The sequence below is a fragment of the Canis lupus genome, chromosome 17 (genome assembly GCF_003254725.2).
Source record: "Canis lupus dingo isolate Sandy chromosome 17, ASM325472v2, whole genome shotgun sequence".
Taxonomy (NCBI): domain Eukaryota; kingdom Metazoa; phylum Chordata; class Mammalia; order Carnivora; family Canidae; genus Canis; species Canis lupus.
The window spans coordinates 19,682,871-19,704,578 of record NC_064259.1 but is presented as its reverse complement, the minus strand read 5'-3'; the positions used below and the strand labels follow the sequence as shown (position 1 = coordinate 19,704,578).

The window sequence follows — 21,708 nt, the reverse complement described above, 5'->3', positions numbered from 1 at the left end:
TACATGTCTAAGTGGGTCTTGTTTAAAGAAAATCTTACACATAAAAGCTGGCCCAAATCCCTTTAATAGTTGTCAAGTATCCAGCACCTCCTACCCCACCACCCACTCAAGACAGCAGAGATGTACTTAAATACACTTGCCTGGTGTAACATCTGGAGCCATGTGGGGCTTTGAAAGCCCTACCATTGTGAGGGGAGTCCCCTGTTAGGCAGGAGGTAAGGGGATCCACCCACCCCTCGCCTGTGTCAAACTCCTTTTAGTAAGGTGCTCTCAGACATTACCCAAACATAGATGGGAAGGTACGCTAGGGTAATTTTTGTAAAAGGCAAAAGGTTTATGCAAACTGAAGGGAGGTCAGAATATATCTCCCCAAAGTACCACGGTGTGCTTTCTCATCAGCTGGGTGGCCCTCGGTTCCTTAGAGTACATGTTTCAGAGCCCCATGTATCTCACTTGACCTTGTAGTTCACTTCTCTTACCTGTGTTCAAGGGCTAAGCAGAATGAGCTGATGCCTGGAACTCTGATCCCAAGCCCTGAATTTCTTTCTATTTCTAGCTATTAACTTACAGTTATGATTTCAGTAAAATAAGCAGGATCCTAGTGCTCCGTTTTGTAGAATCCCCTGCCAGCTTCTTAAATGTCTTATAATTTACTCACCTGATAGGCTGAGGTCGTTCAGACTGGAAGAATTGGCAACACAGACCAGGAATGTTGTCTTTTTATCCACTGATTAGAATTTACAGTTGAAAATCTCACACCTTTAGTGTCCGGCTTCCTAAAAGGATGATAGAACAATCCTAATTTGTGTATTATATACACTCCTACAAGGTCATCTATAGGAATCAGTGACTTCCATGAAAATGTCAAAGATGCTTTCCTACTATTAAAAATATTCACCAACCCATAATAAAAGTATGCTTTAGAATCCTAATTTTAATTTCAAAGCACTGTCCTGCCTTCATTGATGTTCAGTCTGCTAGCATTTAATTCTCTCATAAAACAGCTGTAAGCACTTAGTCAAATGGACAATCAAACCACATGGTCTGAGATACTCATAAATTAAAATACACCACATAGTAAATTTCCATTTCACAGTGACTTCTTTCTACTTCTTCAGTGAAATATAATGTACATTGTCTGTTTATCTGAAAAATGATAATTTAAGAAAGTAAACATATGAAGTGTTACCATTGCTTATTAATTCATTCAACAATAATCTTAAAACCCTTTTTGGGAATAAGGCAGAGTAAAAGGTAATCATACATTTATTCAGCAAGAAAATATTGGTTCCTGAGTATCACGTTTAGGTATTTGGTGATCAGTAAGTTTCAGCCCCTGGCACCAAGGAGTATCAGGGACCTTCTTACTAGTTTGTTGTTGTTTTTAATGACATAATATAGACTGATGCCCAGGTACCCAGGGTTAGACTGTATCTTTTCCTTACATCTTTTCCCTGATTCATGTGTATAGGTAACCTTCCTCAAACTTTTTTCATCCTGAAGTGATTGCATGTTGGTGTTTCACTTTCTAAATTATGTTCCCAATATTTTTCCACCTCATGTTTCATTTTTCTCATATTGCTTTTGAGACAGTCACCAGGTAAAATCTGTAGTTTGGGATTTCAACCTCATTTGCAAATGAAGTTTGGGATGTAAATTTTCACATAGACAACTGCAGTGGTTATGGCAGGATTTGGCCACCTAGCCAGACACCACCCACGTGGAAAAGCCTCACATGTTTTTAGGAGACAGAAGCATTTCTAGATGTGCACTTTTTAGTCAAAGTATTAGGGCTTCCTTTAAATCAACTTGGTTCCTTCACCATTTGCCACCAATCAGCGTTTTCTGACCACAGCTTACTGGCTAATAACCAAAAGGTTCTAAGACCTTGTATCTGCACTGTTTTCTGTGTTGACAGAGCCTTCCAAGGCTTTATCTGAGCAACTTGTGCAAGTTCAAATACTATGACACCATCCTAAGGAACACTTTATCAAAGCCCATCCCTGTCTGTCTATCCCAGTGCATAGCAGAAAAGGCTCCCGCCCCTGTACACCCCTCCCGTCCTAACCTGACACGTGTCCACTGCACATTGTAATGATGTCATGTCCTTGGACAGACTCTCCCTAGCAGAGTCACCAGATGTGCAAACATGAAACATTGCTCTCTGAAATTCCCCTATTCTGTTGAGCCAAAGCAATGTTACCTCCAATACCAAACCTGGAGAAAGCAGAGGAAATAGGGAGGTGTCTTAGAAACAGCTCTGAGAACTTTTGTCCTGGTCTTCTGACCTCAGCTGCAATTTCAGCCTGTCAGGATCAGCTCATCCCTCCCCCACTATCTCAGTGTCCATTTCAACACTTAGTGCCAGCAAGAAAAATACTTTTTAAATTGTTTAATAACTCTTCCTATGGCTGTTTGCCTTGCCTAGTGAATGGAAGAAAAGTGTTCTGACAGGGAAGCCTGGCCAGGAAGGGAGATCTCCGCCCAATTGCAGAATTCTAATCCCTTCTAACCAGAGCCCTGCGTGCCAGATGCAAAAGCTGAAAGGTGCTAACTGCTTAAGGCTAACTCGGCTCCTGCTCAGGGCCCCTCTTTGCTTGGAGGCCTGTAAGCATAGGTATGGTCAGGCATCTAGCAGCTGGCTTTGATTATGAAGCACATCTTCTTGTGCAGAGCTGGAGTCTCCTTAAGAGAGTTCTTGATGCCCGTTTAATTCCTAGTCCAGGGCAGCCCCGGTAGTTCAGTGGTTAGTGCCGCCTTCGGCCCAGGGTGTGTTCCTGGGGACCCGGGATTGAGTTCCATGTCGGGCTCCCTGCATGGAGCCTGCTTCTCCCTCTGCCTGTGTCTCTTGCCTCTCTCTCTCTGTGAGTCTTTCATGAATAAATAAATAAAATCTTTTAAAAAATAAATAATTCCTAGTCCATGTCTCTCCCTTGCAGGACCAAAATTATTTTTTTCCAAATTCTTTACCTCTTCTCTCCTTTTTGTAATCAGTGAGATTTTCTGAAGTCTCACCATTGCCTTCAGATCTGCAGACTCTGTGAAAGCAGAAGCACTCGTCCATCCCTAAGACCTCCTACACACATGTTCAGTGAAGACTGCCTGCACGGATGGATCCGATTTAAATAGAACCATCGCAGCAGCTTTTAGATTTGCACACTGGGGGCAAAGAGCAGAGGCTCCCTGACCACAGTTACCCTGATGGGCACAGAAAGAGGAAGCCCAAAGACCCATTAAAAGACAGATTCGCTGAAGAACCAGGGCCTGAGGAGAGAGAAATTCAGAAGTGTTTATCTCGTCCTTGTTGTGCTTCCTCCTAGGGATGCATTCTGGTAGCTGGGAGTTGGCGTGCACCCACTCTGTCTGCTGCCACTGGGAGGCCACACCTTAGCTTCATGTTTTCAGTGCTTTATGCATAAGAAGTACAAAAGGAACCTGTGTTGAATTAGAAACTGAAGTCAAGAGCTTTTTTTCAAAAGCCTCTCAGAGCCCTGAAGCAGTTTTGAGTTTATTGGAGAAAGGGGGATACATTTGCATCCTTGGGGGAAAAAACCTACAAAGCAACCCAAAAGCCAGTGAAAAGGAGGGGACTAAAAGACTCTGTAGTCAGGTGAAATTGTTAGTTTGGGGGAAGTTTCTAGGGCAGTGGCTCTCAAACTAGCAGGCATCAGAATCAGCTGAAAGGCTCTGAAACACGTTGCTGTGCCCCACCCACCCCAAGAGTTTGGATTCAGGTGGGCTTGACCGGCTCCCAGAATTTGCATCTCTGACAAGTTCCCAGGTGCCACTGCTGCTCTGAGGACTGCTGGCTTAGGGAAACTTAGAGAACACACAAGAATGTTAGAGATGGTGAGCTTGAATGATTATTGGGCTTTTGAGGCCTAGTTGAGCTATTTCCTTTAGTTTACCCTAAATAACTATGTGACCTCAGTCAAGTCAGGCCCATTCAGTCTGTAAATGAGGAAGTTGGATTAGATGGTTTCCCAGCTCTAGAAGCTAGCGCTGGGTGAATTGGGTGGGGCAGAGGCCTGCCCTTCACTCTGTCCAGATGATGGTGCTCTGACAGTGGACGAGGTCTTTGGTCTCAGAACCCATGGGCCTGGCCTGGTTTGCTGGATTCTTCTCATTTCTTCCAAAAGTTTGTGGTGATGGGCATTAATCTCTCTCCTTTTTCCCTCTGCCTTTTTTCCATCTTCAACATTTCTAGGAGGAAGAACAAAAGCAGGCAGTAAGTGAACTTGAGAATTCTCCACCTGATTCTTGCTCTTTTTGCATGTTCTTCTTTCCCTCCTGTAACTGCTCCATACTTTTTTCCTGCACAAGTTCATCTCCGCAGAGTTGGTTATGTGTAAAACCTTCAGCAGTTCTCTCCTTGGTGGTGTAAAATGGCCTGAAAGTCCACATCATGTTTACCTAGTAGAGCATGTTCTTACTTAAAACCAGAGCTTGTTGAATTTTTTTTAAAGCACACATCTGTTGTGTTTCGTTAAATATGCATGATCAGCCAGGCTACGATTGCATTTTCCTGCTTTTGCATTCTCTGCTGCTTCGTGTCTAGAGTGACTTTAATTGCTCGAAACAACTTTTAGGGTTGTGGGGATGACCTCAGGTCATGAATGATTGTGCATGAAAATGTGTAGTGTTTGTGATAACTTCAAATTTCCTTTAGTCTTGAACAGGCTTCTGGATGCTCCAGCTCCAGTAGCCTTTGTAACAAAGTTACCAATGAAAACTAAGTGGCTGGTTATGACCTAAGTGATTTCCTGTTCAGATCCTGCTCCATGGGGAGCTCTGGTTTTTGAGCTGCATGGCTGTTGCATGGTGTTTAGGGAAGTTTTATGTTTGTTTTTATTTTTCCAGAAAGCCCTTAAACCACACAAGAAAATCAATTGACAGCTTATCCACAATAGTACACTGTATGTTTATATAACACAATAAGGTTTTCAAAGCATAAATTTTTTTACATAAGCTAAAGCTGATTTTTAATTCACCTCAGGGCTTTAATTTTAAAAGAGAAAAATATAAAATGTTTAATCAAAAAATTTACTCATTTCTTTTTCAAAAAACAAACTGACCCATGTTTTAGATTAAGAATAGGAATATACATTATATTTTTTATTATTTTCAGTTAGGACAATGAAATAATAAAGGGGAGAAGAAAGGAAGGAAGAGATTGAATGAGGGGAAGAGGCAAGAAAGGAGCAAGGGAGAGACAGATTTTCAAAAAGAGGGAAAGAAAATAGATTATGCGGTTAAGATAGGCAAACAACCCAGAAATATCAGTGGCTTTACTATAACAAGTCTGTTTGGTTTGTTTTTTTTCCTCATTCACACATAGTTTATTGCTTTGATCTTATGGCACTTCCTCAGTAGGTACATTCACATGGGTAAAGCAGAAGATGAGGATGGAAAAATCAAGCCCAATCATTAAACACTTCTTCCAGGAAGTGATACACCTCACTTCCACTACATTTCATTGGCCAAAGCAAGTCACATGATCACACTTGACTTCAAGGGGGCATGGAAGTATAATCCTCCAGTTTGCTTAGAAGCCACAGAGAAGCAGATGCTGGAAATGCCTACCACAAGTAGAAGAATGGATGAGCTTGTGTTGGAAACATCTTTCCTCCCTTTTCGCACTGTTTCACTGACAGTCTCACCTCCTTCCTGCCCATCCAGGGCATTACCTCACCTGTAATTGCTGACAACCAATGTTCTCCTTCTCTTCTCTCCTCCATACCCCAAAGATGCACGTCACAGCTAAAACCACTTGCTGGGAACTTACTCAAGCAGTCTGCCCAGACTAGCATCTCCTGATCCCTGTCTGAATGTACCAGCTCCAAGTGAAGTACTTTGCACCTTACCTGAGAACTCTCTCTCAGAAGAGGACAGACATTATGAGTGTCTATTTTAATGGTAGCAGTAGAGCTTCCAGTAGATATTTTATTTTTAAAAAATATTATGGATTGCCATGGAGTGCAAGAACCAGAAATTGCTATTTTTGGTATATTGTTTCGCAGGTCAATTTAAAGCTGACCTTGGGGTTCCTGGCTGGCTCAGTAGGTAGAGTGTGTGACTCTTGATCTCAGGGTCATGAGTGTGAGCCCCATGTTGGGTGTAGGCATTACTTAAAAAAATAAATATTTTTTAAAAAAAAGAGCTGACCTTGAGCAGACAGGGGACCTTCAGTGACCTTTGATTCTGTGTGAGATCTTCATCCCCTTGAAGTTGGCAAAATAAGAAGCTAGACCCAGACCACTGAAGCTAGCCCCTAATGAACCGCTTGTGTGTATGTCTTGGGTGTTCTCCATGGCCATGGTCCTGAGTCCATGACCTTGTCCTCACACACTTATAGGACCATCCATAGCATGAATTGATATGAATTGTTTTTTCCTCATCTTCCTCCACTGCTGTGTAGGTAAGACATTCTGTTCTGTGGATATAGGTTTAAATATCCTCTGTTTACATCACAGGTTTAAACTGGACCCACCCAAGGCTCAGCTCTGAAGCTCAAATTTAAACTGAATGGCTTTATATAATTCAACAACATTTTTAACACATAGACATATAAAGCTTTAGAACTAGCACTTCTGTTTTAGTCTCTCTCATTACTGAGTGAGACACAAAAAGGTATTTAGCACAGAGCTAAGTTGTAACTTTCTTCCTTCCTGGATTCTGGCTGGTATAGTTTAATTTCTTCCCTATCAAAATGTATTATCCTATATGGGTAATAAAATGATTGTGAGAGACTTGTACAATGAAGAATTTACTAGACAGGCTTCCCAGATTGGCTCTATAAATCCATTATAGAAAACTTTTCATGTAGTCTGCCTTCTTGCTTCTTTCTTCTTTAGGGATTACTTTGGCTTTGGGGGGATTTGAGAGGAATGGGTAATGACTGTGACTTAGCAGCTCTGGAGCTGTGAGCCTACCTTCAGCCTTAGCCACGTCTCCAGTGCTTTGAGTGGCATCAGTACCTCAGCTGATAATTCTGTCTTTTTTCTCTCCCTCCCTTCCTCCTTCTCTTCTCTTTTCTCAGATCCAGGGGTTATAATTAAGGGCAGAACTGCCTGACTATTTCAGATAAGACTTCACTGAGTGACTCTCCAACCTACGATATACCCTACAGTTTAACAGGCTGAGAAATTAGATTGTATCAGTTGAGTCAGGGTTAATCAGGCCCACAATAATCATCAGACTCTAATTAAAGGACTTTGCCTTTTTCACTACTGTATCCCCAGTCGCTAGCCTGGTGCAGCAGATACTCAGTAAATAGTTGCTGAATGAAAACCAGTATTAACCAGATTTACAAGATTTTGAGTTAAAAAACAGTGTGAATTCGTAATTTTATTAATTATAAGGGACATAACTGCTTCGAGTAACCTATAGTAGTCACTTTGTTCAAGGTACTTCTGTACAATAGGTCTACCCATTCAGGAGACAAATCATGGTTCAGAAAAACCCTTTATAGAAAGGTAGAAAAAGGAATTTCAAGGAATTCCAGAGTTACCGAAGGAATTAGAACAACAAACTAATATATTAGTATTCTTTTAAGATATTTATTTATTTATTCATTCATTCATTCATTCATTCATTTATTCATTTATTTATTTATTTGAGAGAGAGAGAGAGAAAGAGAATGAGAATGGCCAGGGTAGAAGGGCAGAGGGAGAGGGAGAAGCAGCTTCCCTGCTGAGCAGGGAGCCGAACGCAGGGCTCAATCCTAGGACTCTGGGAGCTTGACCTGAGCCAAAGGCAGACGTTTAATGGACTGAGCCACCCAGGTCCCCCTATATTATTACTATTATTATTATTATTATTTTAATATTTTATTTATTTATCCTGAGAGACACAGAGAGAGGCAGAGACACAGGGAGAGGGAGAAGCAGACGCCCTGTGGGGAGCCTGTTGCAGGACTCGATCCCAGGACCCTGGGATCATGACCTGAGCCAAAGGCAGACTCTCAACCACTGAGCCACCCAGGTGCCCCTATTATTATTTTTTTTTTAAGATTTTATTTATTTATTCATGAGAGACACAGAAAGAGAGAGAGAGAGGCAGAGACACAGGCAGAGGGAGAAGCAGGCTCCATGCAGGAAGCCCAATGTGGGACTCGATCCTGAGTCTCCAGGATCAGGCCCTGGACTGAAGGCGGCACTAAACTGCTGAGCCACCTGGGCTGCCCCTATTAGTATTATTATTAACTCAATTTTTATTTCTGTCTAAAGAAGAGATATGGGCTATGTAGAATAAAATCATCCTCTCTCTTTTTTTAATACAGATAATCTATAAAATGTGGAACATCTATAGTTGCTTATATCACTTGAAAATATTCTGAGCATTGCTTAGTCAAAACCCAATGCCTGCAGCCTGGTGATGGGATTCACCAGCATGTTACAAAGGAGCTCACTAAGGTAACAACAGACTGACGAGTAATGCTGGTAATGGTATTTTCTGCCATTGGTGCAGTTGAGCTGTAGGCTACTCCAGTCCTACTCTGGAGAGATTTCAGAAGTATAAATTCATTCTAATTACATCTCAGTGTTCCATTTTCCACAATGACTCAGTATACCATAAAATACCATGAAATGTTACTGCTGGATTACTAACACCAAATAAAATAAGCTATCCAAGGCAAGGGGTACAGCTTATTCATGAAAGATGTTTCCTTGAACATTTCTCTGAATCCTCCTATTAGAAGTCACTACCTTTTATCTGTATATAAAAGGTATATACAGATCAATGTCAGGCTTAAAGACTCTAACTTCAGACAGTAACCGATAAGGATAGGGGGCTTCCATGAGGGTGGCTCTGATCCAAATTAGTAATACGGTAATGGTCCAGAGGATTATAGGTGGGACTCTGAAAATTATGTGATTAGAGGAATCTTGGGGAGTCCACTAACACACTGCGAACCTTTCTTTTTTACTTCAGTAAGTTGGGATATCAAGCGGGATCTTGCCCCTTGCCTTTTCTGATTTCCAGAATCAGACAAATAGCCCACTACAACTACACCAGAGAAAGCATGATGTGGGCTGGCTCTTAGAAGCCCACATCTCTGACCTGGCTCAGAGGAAGGCCACTCAATATGTAGCTAGCCATGGTTGACCCATGAGGACTCTAACAAATGTCATGAATATTAACTTTGTAAGTTTAAGAGAAAGTACTTAAAAAAAAAAAAAAACTCTACACAACAACAAATAAAAACCTCCTTTGTCCATTAAAGAGATTATTGGTAAACCCCTTGGTGTGCTTATGGACCATTTCCTCTTCTTGCTTCATTTAACCTTTGGACACAGTCTCACTGGGAAGTGATTCAGATTCACATTCCTCTAAATCTTCTGGACTCTCTGACCCCACCATACTCTGAAAGAGAAGCCTGAGTCTACTTCTTCCCCACGGCAAAGAATTGACATTCATTTATTTAGCAGTCTCTTACCACATATGTTCAAAGCAGTGAACTTGGCCTTTTGGAGGATAACGAGAAATCCTACACATATACCACCCTCAGATAGTATGAACATTATTTCATTGTTGGTGTGATACCTTAAAAACCAAAACACAAGGGCAGCGGTTTAGTGCCGCCTGCGGCCCAGGGTGTGATCCTGGAGACCCAGGATCGAGTCCCACGTTGGGCTCCCTGCATGGAGCCTGCTTCTCCCTCTTCCTGTGTCTCTGCCTCTCTCTCTCTGCGTGTCTCTATGAATAAATAAAATAAAAAATCTTTAACAAAAAAAACACACACACAAGCCAGATCAGTGATATCCTGAGCCATAGGCACCACTGCTCTCCCCCTAAAGTTTGCAAATTCCACAGATGTCTTTTGGTAAACAAAGATCAGTGTTGTGTACTGTATGACTATGCCACAAACCTTCAGCCTGGGTCCTAGTGTAAAGTGTAGACTCTCTCTCTGATTTGCTAACTACACATAGATTGCCTTGTGAAAGTCTGCAGAGTAGGCTCATTCATCAGTCTCTGCTCCTGTACTCACTATAGGAACCTGGTAGTTGGGATGCCTGGGTGCTCAGTGGTTGAGCGCCTGCCTTTGGCCCAGGGCATGATCCTGGAATCCCAGGATGGAGTCCCACATCGGGCTCCCTGCCTGGAGCCTGCTTCTCTCTCTGCTTACGTCTCTGCCTCTCTCTCGCTCTCTCTGTCTCACATGAATAAATAAAATCTTTAAAAAAATAAATAATAAAATAAAATAAATTTTAAAAAGGAACCTGGTAGTTGTTTCATTTTTATTTTTTATTCAATTTTCTTCCAAAAAGAGGAAATACCATTACAATGTTAAAAATAAATATTTGCATTTCACTCTCCCAAAACACCTTGAACACCTACCAGGAATTTACAGTCTGAGGATGTCAAGGGAAATCACTTTGAGTCTTTGCAGCATCCCCACTATTTCTCATCCCCCAGATCAATGACAGACTGAGAAATTTCCTTACCTGCTTTTTTATTTCCCTTCTGTACTATATTCATGTCTTTTCCTCTCTTGGCCAGAATGCATATAACATGTGAAAACTATCCTCTAAGAACTCCAGGAAAATTATCTACACACCAAACTGGAGAAATTATCCTTCCATTGGAAGACTGTTGGATTCCTGGGATACACTGTCTCACCCAAAATACTACAGTCTGAGTCTCAGCAAAGCATCAACAGAAAAGAATAAGTAAAAGATGACTTTCCTAGGTTCTGAGCCTAAAGACCTGGAAAAATGATGGGTACACTGAAGAAGTGAAAAGGGGAGATGATCAGAGTCAAGAAAGAGATTTTGACCTTATTTTGAACATAGTGAGTTCCAAAGATTAGGCAGACAGTCAAGCCTTTTGTCTAGTCTACCATATATATTTGGGGATTTGCAACTGGAATTTCAGTGGGAAAACATGGCTAGCATTGTAGATTCGGAAGTCTTCAACATAAAATTAGGGTTCCCCAGAAACACAGGCCTTAGGGGAAAACCATAATAGAGAAAAGGAAGAAAAAAGAGATAGGAAGGGTAGGATTTTGGGTTCTTGTGAAAGCTCAGAAAGTTTCACAAGGGTGAAAGTTAACAAGGCAATAAGATAAGGAAGCCCTTGGATTTGACAATCAGGAAGTTAGCAGCAACCCTGGAAAGAAAATTTTCAGTAGAGTAGTAGAGTATAGATAGTTCTGAAAAATAGGCTTTGTTTTGTCCAACCCTCAGCCCCCTTCAGTTTCAACCAATGAAGGAGAAGGAACTAAATCTTTACTCTGTCTTACTGGATTACATATGAGTGGATTGCTTTTCTGATTCATAGAACCTTCTTGACAAAACCTCACTTCTTTTCCATCTGAACATGTGCATTGCCTTTACAAACCTGTTTTCTCATCTTAACTTCAACTTCACGACCCTTTGATCCTTTCATCACCGATACCAGTCTGTATAATGCAGAAAGGCTATAAACCAAGAAGGGTCTGGGGCACCTGGGTGACTCAGTGGTTGAGCATCTGCCTTCAGCTCAGTCATGATCCCGGCATTCTGGGATTAAGTCCCGCATTAGGCTCCCCACAGGAAGCCTGCTTCTCCCTCTGCTTGTGTGTCTGCCTCTCTGTGTCTCTCATGAATAAATAAATAAAATCTTAAAAAAAAAAAAAACAAGAAGGGTCTACAGAAAACCAACTGGGTTCATTAGAGTGGTGTCTCCTTTGGTGACTTTGAAACTTTCTGGCCCTCCCTTCATCATCTGGGCTTTCTTTCAATAACCAGCTTCTCTGTCAGTGTTGACTTATGCCATCCTTCTACCTCCTACTTGTTTAGACAAAAGAATGCATCCTAAGAAAACATCAGCTGCTCCCATGAAACCCTCTCTTTTGGCTTATCTCTGGGATTCTTGGGCTTCCACAGAAGAATCCCTAGTGTTCTCTTTCTGTTAGACCCTACCCTAGCATCCTCTTTTGTATAAGATTGGATCTGTGAGCCTTCATGATGCTCTACCAATCTCTGGGGTCTTATAGCTGACCTCGGGCTGGTTCTGATGTTAAAATGAACATCTGCTTAGTTTCATCTAAAAGAAGCATGTCATAAAGGATACAGTGGACTTTTGCACTCTTCTCCATTTGCTGCCAATCATAATCTGGCAAGTAGAATTACTGTCATTTGGCACTGCAGTATAGCTTTAAAAGGAAGGGGCAGGGGGTGAGGGAGAAGGAGGAATGGAGAAGGGATCTGGAAGGAGAAAGAGAAGAAAAAAGTAGAAGCATTTTTGTGAAATTAGAGGCAATGCAGAGACACAGTTAACTGCAGCTAATGTATTTTTAATAAGGATCCATGCCAACTCACCACTGCTCCATGAGTTGACTATAAATCCTTCAGTACTTTATTTTTTTTAATAAATCCTTTAGTACTTTTATTATTATGTGTTCTTATTAACTTAAATATACATAATATTTATTCATTGTTCACTGTTTTCACATTTCAAATTTCAACTCCTGTGTTTAACCAGCTCAGACCTCAGGAAACCAAGACAGAATCTAGAAGACTATGAGGCCTAGAGCTGCCCCCACCCCCAGACATCTTCCAAATATGCAGAATGTGTGAGAGTTTATCCTTGGGCCTCTTGAGGGTCCCAAGCTATCCTGAGGCTATGGGTGACCTGCCCTTGCTTTTCCACCTGGGAAAACAAGACCAGGTTTCTCATCCTCAGTACTGTGGAATTGTGGGCCACATAACTCTTTGGGGGGCCAGTGGGGGACTGACCTATGCATTGTAGGGTATTTAGTAGCACCCTTGACCTCTATATTCCAATGCTTGCCCCTGTCCCCCCAGCAGGTCCTAGCAGATGAAACTACCCCCAGTTAGGAAGCACTGCCCTGAGCCCAGAAACCTTTCCTCCATAACACCAGCCTGAGCCCCCAAGGCATTCTCAGAATCCCTGAGTCTGAGGTTTAGATACAGACTGAATGGTGAGCCATTTCCAGACATTTTCCCTGAAAATCACTCCTCTATCCATGTTTCCTGCCAGCACTCTGTGTCCACACTCTCTCCAGACTTCTCCACGTACTTGCTTTTTTTTTTTTCTCCAAAGATCTGCTTGTGTCTCTCCTTCCAGTTCCTACTGCCTTTTTTCTTTGTAGCTTCCATCCTCTGTCACCTGGTCTGTTGGAAGAGCCTCCACTTGGGGCTCCTTGTGTCCTGTCTCTTGCTCAGTCCCTCTGTCATGTTGCCCCAGAGCCGGAATCCTAAGCACACATTGTACTGGCCACACCATTCTCTCCTCAGGAACCTTCCCCTAGCTCCCTGTGCCACCAGCCCCCAGGAGGGCACAACAAGCATTTTACTAAAGGTTTAGATGGTAAATATTTTAGGCTTGGTAAACCAAACCAGAGGTGTTATGTAGGTACTTATATAACCACTTAAAACATAACCATTTCAAAATGTGAAAACCATTCTTAGCTCATGGACTGTAAAAAACAGGTGGTGGTGAGCTGGATTTGGCCATGGGCTGCAGTTTGCCCATCTCTGGCCTAGTAAATAAACTAGGTGACTATTTATTTAAGGCCCTGGATGATGGTAGTTCACACTCGTCTTTCCTACTATGTGTCCTCACATTCCCCACCTGCTAGCCACCCCTACCCGCCGCCCCCAGCAGCCCCCGCTCCTTACCCGTGTGCAGCTTCCTCTCCCAGGCCAGCCCCCAGTGTTCATGCCCTTTCCTCCCTCACCTGGATTGCCCTTCCCCAGCCTTGTCTGCCGATTGAAATTATACCCCTCAGGATACTCTCAGATGCCACCTCTTCTATGAAACCTTACCCCAGTCCAGAAGGTCAGAATTTCACTCTCTCGCTTCTATGCTTTTCCTTTGTGTCTCCACTAATGCACGGATTTCACCCTCCTTTGTATGCTAATTGCATACATGCCTAACCTGCCCAGGGGACTGTGAGCCTGCTGGGAGTGGAGACTTTGCCCCTTGGTAACCCCCAGCACCTTTCAAAGTAGAATAATAACAGGTAGTATTCTATTGAGACTGTGTGTGAGGCATTTTATGTTCACCCACACCAACTTGTAAAGGTAATATCTCCATTTTCCATACGAAGAATCTGAGATGCGGAGAGTTTAAGTATCCAAGACTACTAGTAAATGGCAAAGCTGGCATCCAAACTAGATGTACCTAACTGCAGAACTGGACTCTAACCACTGTATTATGTACAACAGGGACGCAGCAAAGAATGGTGGTGTTGAATGGGGTGCCATACCTCACCATACAAGTTTTGCATACCTGTAAGTAGCATTTAAATTCGACTCATTGAATTTTAAAATATCACTGATAGGTGCTGGCTGCCTGCCTGATCATTGATTTAGCTGTCTGAATAAGGACTGTGCTCTCCTGGCAGTCTGTTCTCTTTTTGTTTCTAATAATGCAATCTGAATATTTAGTATTCATTTTAAAGGGATTTCCCGCTAAGTGAGGTCCCTGATCAAGAACTGGCTTTAAAATCCTTCAATGAGGGACACCTGGGTGGCTCAGTGGTTGAGCATCTGCCTTGGGCTCAGGGCGTGATCCCAGGGTCCTGGAATCAAGTGCTACATCAGGCTCCCCGCAGGGAGCCTGCTTCTCCCTCTGCCTGTGTCTCTGCCTCTCTCTGTGTGTGTCTCCCATGAATAAATAAATAAAATATTTTTAAAAATAAATAATAATAAAAAAATAAAATCCTTCAATGAGAATTAATGGAATACCATTTTCAAGTAGAGCTGGACAAACTAGGAGAAACAAACAGAATGAGGGTAATCTAGTCTTAGAATTTATGAGCTTCCCTATCTGAAAGTTTAAATTTCAACTTCTTTTGATCTTTGGGTTTATGGTGAGTTTTAGCAGGCCATTCTTTGTCTCTGGAACTTAATATGTGTTCCTCCTTCTACTAAGAAAGATGGCTAAACACTTGCCCCTTACACAGTGAAACCTTGAGGGAAGCTTCATCTTCTGCATAATTTAGTTTGGCTTGAATAGGGACAGAACCATGAAGACTGAGAACCATCACCTTCTACTCATTGCCCGTACTATAATCATAAATATCCAGCGGTGCTCCAGTCTCTGTTTCCTGTCTACAGCAGCTTACCGCACGGGCCACCACAGTGAGTAACAGGCTCTGTGTAAGCCCTGAGTTTCCTCAAATGATGTGAGAACAGTGCCAGCCCTCTGTAGAGGGACCTCGTGGCAGACTTTTGGTGGCCCCATCCTGTCCTCCAGCAGACCTACATATGTGTGTGTTCGTGGTATTCATGGTGGAAAGAAAAGAGACACATCTTAAAACTCTTCAGCTCTTCTCTCTCGTGTTTAGAAGCAAAATTTACCTTTAAAACGTACAGCGCACTTAAGCTTGCAGGTAGGCACCTTTGCTAATATAGGAAGGTCTCTGGGCATATTCTTTCTGTAGCTGTTTCATCCCAGAGGGAACCACAGCCTACTTCGTTGCTCACTGCCATGTGGTTGTCTTTCTCATCTCCTCTACCTCATTCTCTGTCTGCCCACTCTCATCCCTGGTGCTGACTGCCAGCAGCCTGAACTGATGCTGGGTCAGGCCATTACTTCCAAGCCTGCAGCCTGATGGGCAGTGTGACCACCTCTCTCCTTTTACTTCCACGTTTCATGACATGGCTGCATTTTCCTAGCAGAGCCACCAATACCAGTTCAAAACAGTATGTGGGATTTGTTTTTACCATTTCTTGAAGGAAAAAAAATCCGTGCAAAGTCCATTCTTTATATATCCCATTTCTCTGTACAGTCAGGGTTGCCTCACCTAAATTTCAGATTCACGGCTCCTTTCTCTCAGGGTTGTTTTTTTTGTTTGTTTGTTTTTGTTTTTGTTTTTTTTTGCATTTTGTTGTTGTTTTTCTGAGAGGGCCTTTGAAAATCGGCAGCAAAGAGGCCAGTTTGTTTAATTTAAATACACTGCAGCAAAATGAAGGTAATTGTCCACAAAGGCCATCTGCTACCTGGCAGGTGTCCATGAGTCAGAGAGAGAGATGGAGACTAAAGTGTCTCCTTCTGTTACCATGATAACAGCTTAGCTCAGACTTGCAGTTGAGGCTGTGTGTGCAGAGGATACAGTTATCAATGCTCCATAGAGGGTATTAACTCAACATCAGGCTTTGTGCCACTTTGGGCTTGATTACCTGACTGTAACATGTACTAAGGAGATATGAAAAAAATTCTTATCTGTCCCATGAAGAAAAAAAAGCGAAGGAAATAGTATTTATGGAGCCCCTACTGTGTGCCAAGCACCATGCTGGGGATGTCTAAACACAGCTGAGTGTGGTACAAATAATTCCCCTGCTAAAGACAGTGCCTTTCTCCCTCTGTGGCCGGCTCTCCCTGCCACGGCCTGTGAGCTCCTGTCTCTGCTTGCAGTGTCCTCACGTCACCTTCCCTGGCATTCTCTGCACCTCCTTTGGCTCCAGTATTCGATCTGTGTCACAGACAAGAGACTAAGTAGTAATCACTGTACTCTCCTTTCTCACATTTCTCACTCTTATTGGAAATTAATTGTTCTGTTGAGGATCATGGTTAGCTTCAGTTGTGAGAGGTCTCAACCGATCCGTGTTCCTTCTGGCCTCAGCAACACGATGCTATGCTTTGGACTCTCCTGGCAGTTTGAGGCAATTAGAAGACCCAGGTACCAGTCTTAGCCTTTCTGCTCATTTATTTGGAACCCTGTGACCTCTCTAGGCCTCAGTCTCTTCAAATGTAAAATGAATGTTAGATTTAAAAAGAGGCTATTTTCTTGGGGTGATGAACATTCTGAAATTATAAGCATAATTTCTGAATCTCTTTCTTGGAATGTGATACCTAACTTTCTCAGGTTCTCAGAGTCTTTGCTGATTTAGAAGTGAAGAACCAGCAGACCAAAGAGCTTCTCAGACTGTAAATTTCTCCAGCTCTGTATTTCCAGCAGAATTGTTTCCAACTACAAGGGACCTCTGTATTCAGAGAACCTGAGCTACAGGGCATTTATTGTGTTCAGTTATTGGTGACTGGCCCATGCTGCATTCATTCAAGCCTTTGTTATAGGTTGTATCACCACAAGATCCCACTGTCTTTTGCATCAGGAAACCATGAAACACCAAGTAGCAGTTTGCAGACCTTCATAGCTTCCCCAGGCAGCTCAAACCAGTGGTGCAAGATTGTTTTATACTTTCATTGGACAGCTTATCCCCACCCCCTGGAGCTATCTGACAAATTCCTCCAACTTTACTGATTTCTGTGTGATTCAGGTTCCCCATGACCCCCATGTTCCGACTGTAATGCTGCCCCCAGTGTCCTCCCATGTCATTTATTCTAGATTGGTTTTATAGCAAGTGGAGTGCTTGGCATTCTTCATGGGGAGATCCTGCCCACCTGAATGTAAAATCCAATCTGTGCTTTTGAGACCAGGTGAAATTTCACATTGCATTGCTCCAGCTTGATTTTTAGTGTATCTGTCTGGCCCAGACCTGTTGAGAGGGCAGAGAATGGACAGACTCTAACCAGGACCATAGGTGACTGTCAGCATCCCGAGTGCTGCTCTGCACTCCAAGCATACTCCAGCTTGTGGTCATGTAACTAGAAGGGCCTTATCGAAACTGCCTCTGTCTTGAGCTAGTCCTGTCCTCGTTACAGTCACCTGCTCCCTGTACCTCTTCATAGGCTTCATTTGCATGAGCCTAAATGGGCAGCATCTTTGGTACTGACTTCACTCGTGAGAAAGGGAAGTCAGATAGAGAACATGCCATTCTGTGACCCTGAGACTGTTGCTGAGAGCCCTCAGAGGATCCTTCACAGACAGCTCGATTCTGACCAAAGCAAAGCCGTGATGACTTGACACTTACTTCCGAGATGAGGTAACTTGGCAAAAAGTCATGGAATCATAGAATTTTAAATCTGAAAAATACTTCAGAGATCATCTACTTGATGTCACTCAGTTTGCAAAAGAGAAGACTGTGCCCCGGAAAAATTAAAATGCACGTGCTATACCATCCAAAGAAAATCTCAGGTCTCCCAATTTCTAAGCCATGCCCTTCCCGCTGAACCACACTCTCTTTACGTGTCCACTCCAAAGCAGTAGAGAGTGCTAGGATTCCATCTCAGAGCCTGCAGCTCTCCCTCCTCTTCCAAGTCATTGAATTTACAGCAGAGAAATCATCTCCAGGGCCTGTGATTATTGACAAAGCTATGATTATTGTCCAGCGTCAGGACAAGCTCATTTACTCAGGAACTTAGGCATGTTCTCTGATCAGGTAAAATGTTTTTTGATTATATATTCTTACCTTTATTCTAATCCACAGCCCTCTTTCCCTGGGTCTCTGGCCTTTCAGGAGGGCCTCTGGGCTGGGACTCTCATATTCCAAAACCCTCCCTTCTATTCCTTCTCAATCAAATGTCCTTCAGATGAAACTGCCCCAGTAATGGATGAAGAAAATCAGCCTGAGCATATGAGTTACCTATTGTTGTACAACGTACCCCGAAACCCAGTGGCTTTGTAGAACAAATATTTATTATCTCACAGCTTCTCTGGGCCTAGAGTCTAGCTGAAGGCGAGCTGAGGGTCAGGGTCTCTTACAAGGCTACAGGTATCTCTAGGCTCAGCAGCTCACATGGTTGTTGGCACAATTCTTCATGGACTGCTGGACTGAGGTCCATCATTCAACTGGTGGCTGGCAGCTGCTTCGGTTTCTTGTCATGTGGACCTCTCCACAGGGCAGCTCACAAGATGGCACTGGCTTCATTAGACTGAACAAGCAAAAAGGAAAGAGTATATGGGCAAGACATAAGTCACAGTCTTTGATAAGCTAATCTCAGAAGTGACATCCCATTCACACGACTCCAGAGCAACAGTCACTGCTGCGCCCAGCATGTATTCACGAGGGAGGGGATTACACAGGAGTGTGACAACAGGGGACAAGGTCATTGGAGGCCGCCTCAGAGGTCTGCCCACTGCATTTACTCATCTAGTTAAGTATCTCACACAAAGCTTTATCGATGACTGATAGATTTAGTGCTCCCTGGAGATTATTGCCTGCTCTGGCTACGTTCCCACTTTCCATTACAGAAGAAAAGGGATCAGAAACTTGATACACCTCATTGTCATTTAACAAACATTTATTAAGCATTTACATGTGCTAAGCACAATGGTAAGGAAGATAAAATTTGAGAGGTGAGGTTGATGCTGTTCAGAGTTCTGGGGAGCATCTCAGGAACACTTGATTTGACCCTAGAGGAGGTGACAATGAAGCAAATGCCTAGAGGAGCAGCAGGAGCTAATCTGACCACACTGGGGCAGTCATAGGGCTCCTGATAGAGAGGCCTTCAGGCAAGGGAGAGCGCAGGCCTCCTATAGATTGAAGCAGCTGTCACCCATCACTGACATCTTTGCACCAGCGTATACCTCCTCCAAGACCAACGCTAGTCTGAAGGCTTTCCTGAAGCTGTGGCCTTGGGCCTGATTGAAGTATGTGAATATCGATTGGCTGTGGTTTGTGCCTCTCCCAGGACGGTTGTGATTTATTGACCTACCAGGATGCCAAACCAGTGTTGCTCTGCTGGAGCCAGAATTCACAGAAAGCTCTGGACAGTTCCATCCTCACACTGTTTTAATCCAACGTGGCCCTAAAGCCCAGGGCTGGTACTTGAGATCCGTTGGGGAAAATTGTGCCTTCCTGGCAGTCTTCACCTTTCTCTTTCTACTGCTCTGAACAAAGACAGCTTCTGGAGTCTGTTCTTCATCTTCTCAGAAAGCACATCCTGGGCACTGATCCCAGGAAGAAGGCCTGATTCTTTTCAAGCTGATGGTGGGCAGTAGTTTCATTTCCTGATCCTAGAGCTTCAGCCACGTGTGGCTGGCCACCTCGGGCATCCCTTTGGCCTCATCCCCCATCATAATTTTCCTATTAAAATATTTGCGGAGGTTCAGTTTCATGTTCTTAAAAAGCAACCTAGTCATTTATCTTGGGTCTTGCGACTCTGACATTCAGTCCTCAGGCAGCGGTGCTTGGCCCAGATCTCACTGAGGGAGATTTATTCAATAGTTGCCATGTGCTTGATGCTGGGTCGGCCCTCTGCGGGGATGACAGACAACTGTCACACAGTGAAGTGAGTGAATTGCACAGGCCACATGCTCAGGTAAGCAAAAAAGAAATCTTGAACTGGACTTCATTTCCCTCCTGAGTGCTTGCTGTCTCAGCTGGACAGAGTCTGGGCATTTCCAGGCAAACTCTGAAGCTAGTCATCTCAGATTCTTATCACCCTTCCTGCCCCAGAAATGGGTGCTATGCCTTGGGGAACTAGTGCTGGGCGCTGTGGCATCAGGGAAGGAGTATCCACAGCTCCAACTTGATATATGCTGAGGCTGTTATGTCCTTTGCTTGTGGCCAGGCCTGGTTCTCTCCTCACTCTGCAACTGAAGCAGCTGAACTCATCGGCTTCTCTAGCAGCCAAGGTGCACACATGATCTCAGTGAGGCTTTAACTCTTCCATGACAGAGAGATAACTTGAGGCTCATTGCCTCTGCAGCTGGAAAACCATTGGCTGCTGGAGTGCATGGGGTCCTTCCTTGATGTCCAAGCAAACCAGGCATTGATCTTGAGTCTGTGCCTCTCAGCTCTTAGAGGCCCCAAAAAGGTCCTGGCTTCACCAGTGTCCACCACTTCTGTGATCTCCTGTGTCCCAAATTGTACTGGCTCATAGGACGTTCCTACAAAGCCATGCCACTGCATCACACTTTCTTTTTTTTATTTTTTATTTATTCATGATAGACACACACAGAGAGAGAGAGAGAGAGAGAGAGAGAGGCAGAGACACAGGCAGAGGGAGAAGCAGGCTCCATGCAGGGAGCCCGACGTGGGACTCGATCCCAGGTCTCCAGGATCACGCCCTGGGCGCTTAAACCGCTGAGCCACCCAGGCTGCCCTGCATCACACTTTCTTGCTTTTCTACAGATTCTTTTTTTTCTTTTAAAGATTTTATTTATTTGACAGAGAGAGCACAAGCAGGCGGAGTAGAAGGCGGAGGGAGTGGGAGAAGCAGGCTCCCCACTGAGCAGAGAGCCCTATGCAGGGCTCGATCCCAGGACCCCGGGATCATGACCTGAGCCGAAGGCAGACACTTAACCAACTAAGCCACCCAGGCACCCCTCTACAGACTCTCTTACCTCTTTCCTAGCTTCATTGTCTCGTTTGGGTTGAGGCTAGGACTGCTAGATCTGGCTGTTTGTACATAAGCACTTTCCAAACCAGAGTGAATTTTATACTTTATTATTTGCCCCCTCTCCCCCTAAAAATGGCCAAAAAAGTAGAGAATGATGGTGAGTATAGGATAAAGGTGGAGGTGGTTCCCTAAAATGCAATGATTAATACATGATAACATTATCTAACCAAAACAGGATTCCTGAGATATTGGGGAAAAAAAACACATACCCTAAAAAAAAATAAATAGTAATAAATATTTTATAAGCACTGGCAGAAATAAAATATTTCACAAAATAGAATGTGTTTGTCAGTGGGAAATATTGTGAAGTTAAACAATAGCAAAAATAGCAAAAAGATTTCATAATATTCCACTGTATGGATAAACCACATTCTGTTAATTCATCCACCAATCAACTTTTGGTTATTTCCACTTTTGGCCTATTAAACTGTAGCCAATGGACATTTGTGTACAAGTTTTGGGTAGGCATATGTTTTCATTTCTCTTGGGCAGGTAAGAGTCAGGTTG

At 43.3% G+C, this 21,708-nt stretch overlaps 1 protein-coding gene across 17 annotated transcripts in view; it reads left to right on the top strand.

Annotated features, from left to right (window-relative positions):
• The window catches only part of DTNB (dystrobrevin beta), a 244,793-nt gene that overhangs the window by 207,533 nt on the left and 15,552 nt on the right, over positions 1-21,708 (top strand). For 12 of the 17 annotated variants that reach the window (XM_035700347.2, XM_049095321.1, XM_049095322.1 and 9 more), the window contains one exon: positions 4,208-4,228. The exons of the other annotated variants lie outside the window; for them this stretch is intronic. In XM_035700347.2, the coding sequence (XP_035556240.1) occupies positions 4,208-4,228 (21 nt within the window). The remainder of the gene's footprint in view (positions 1-4,207; positions 4,229-21,708) is intronic. 17 annotated transcript variants of the gene reach the window in all.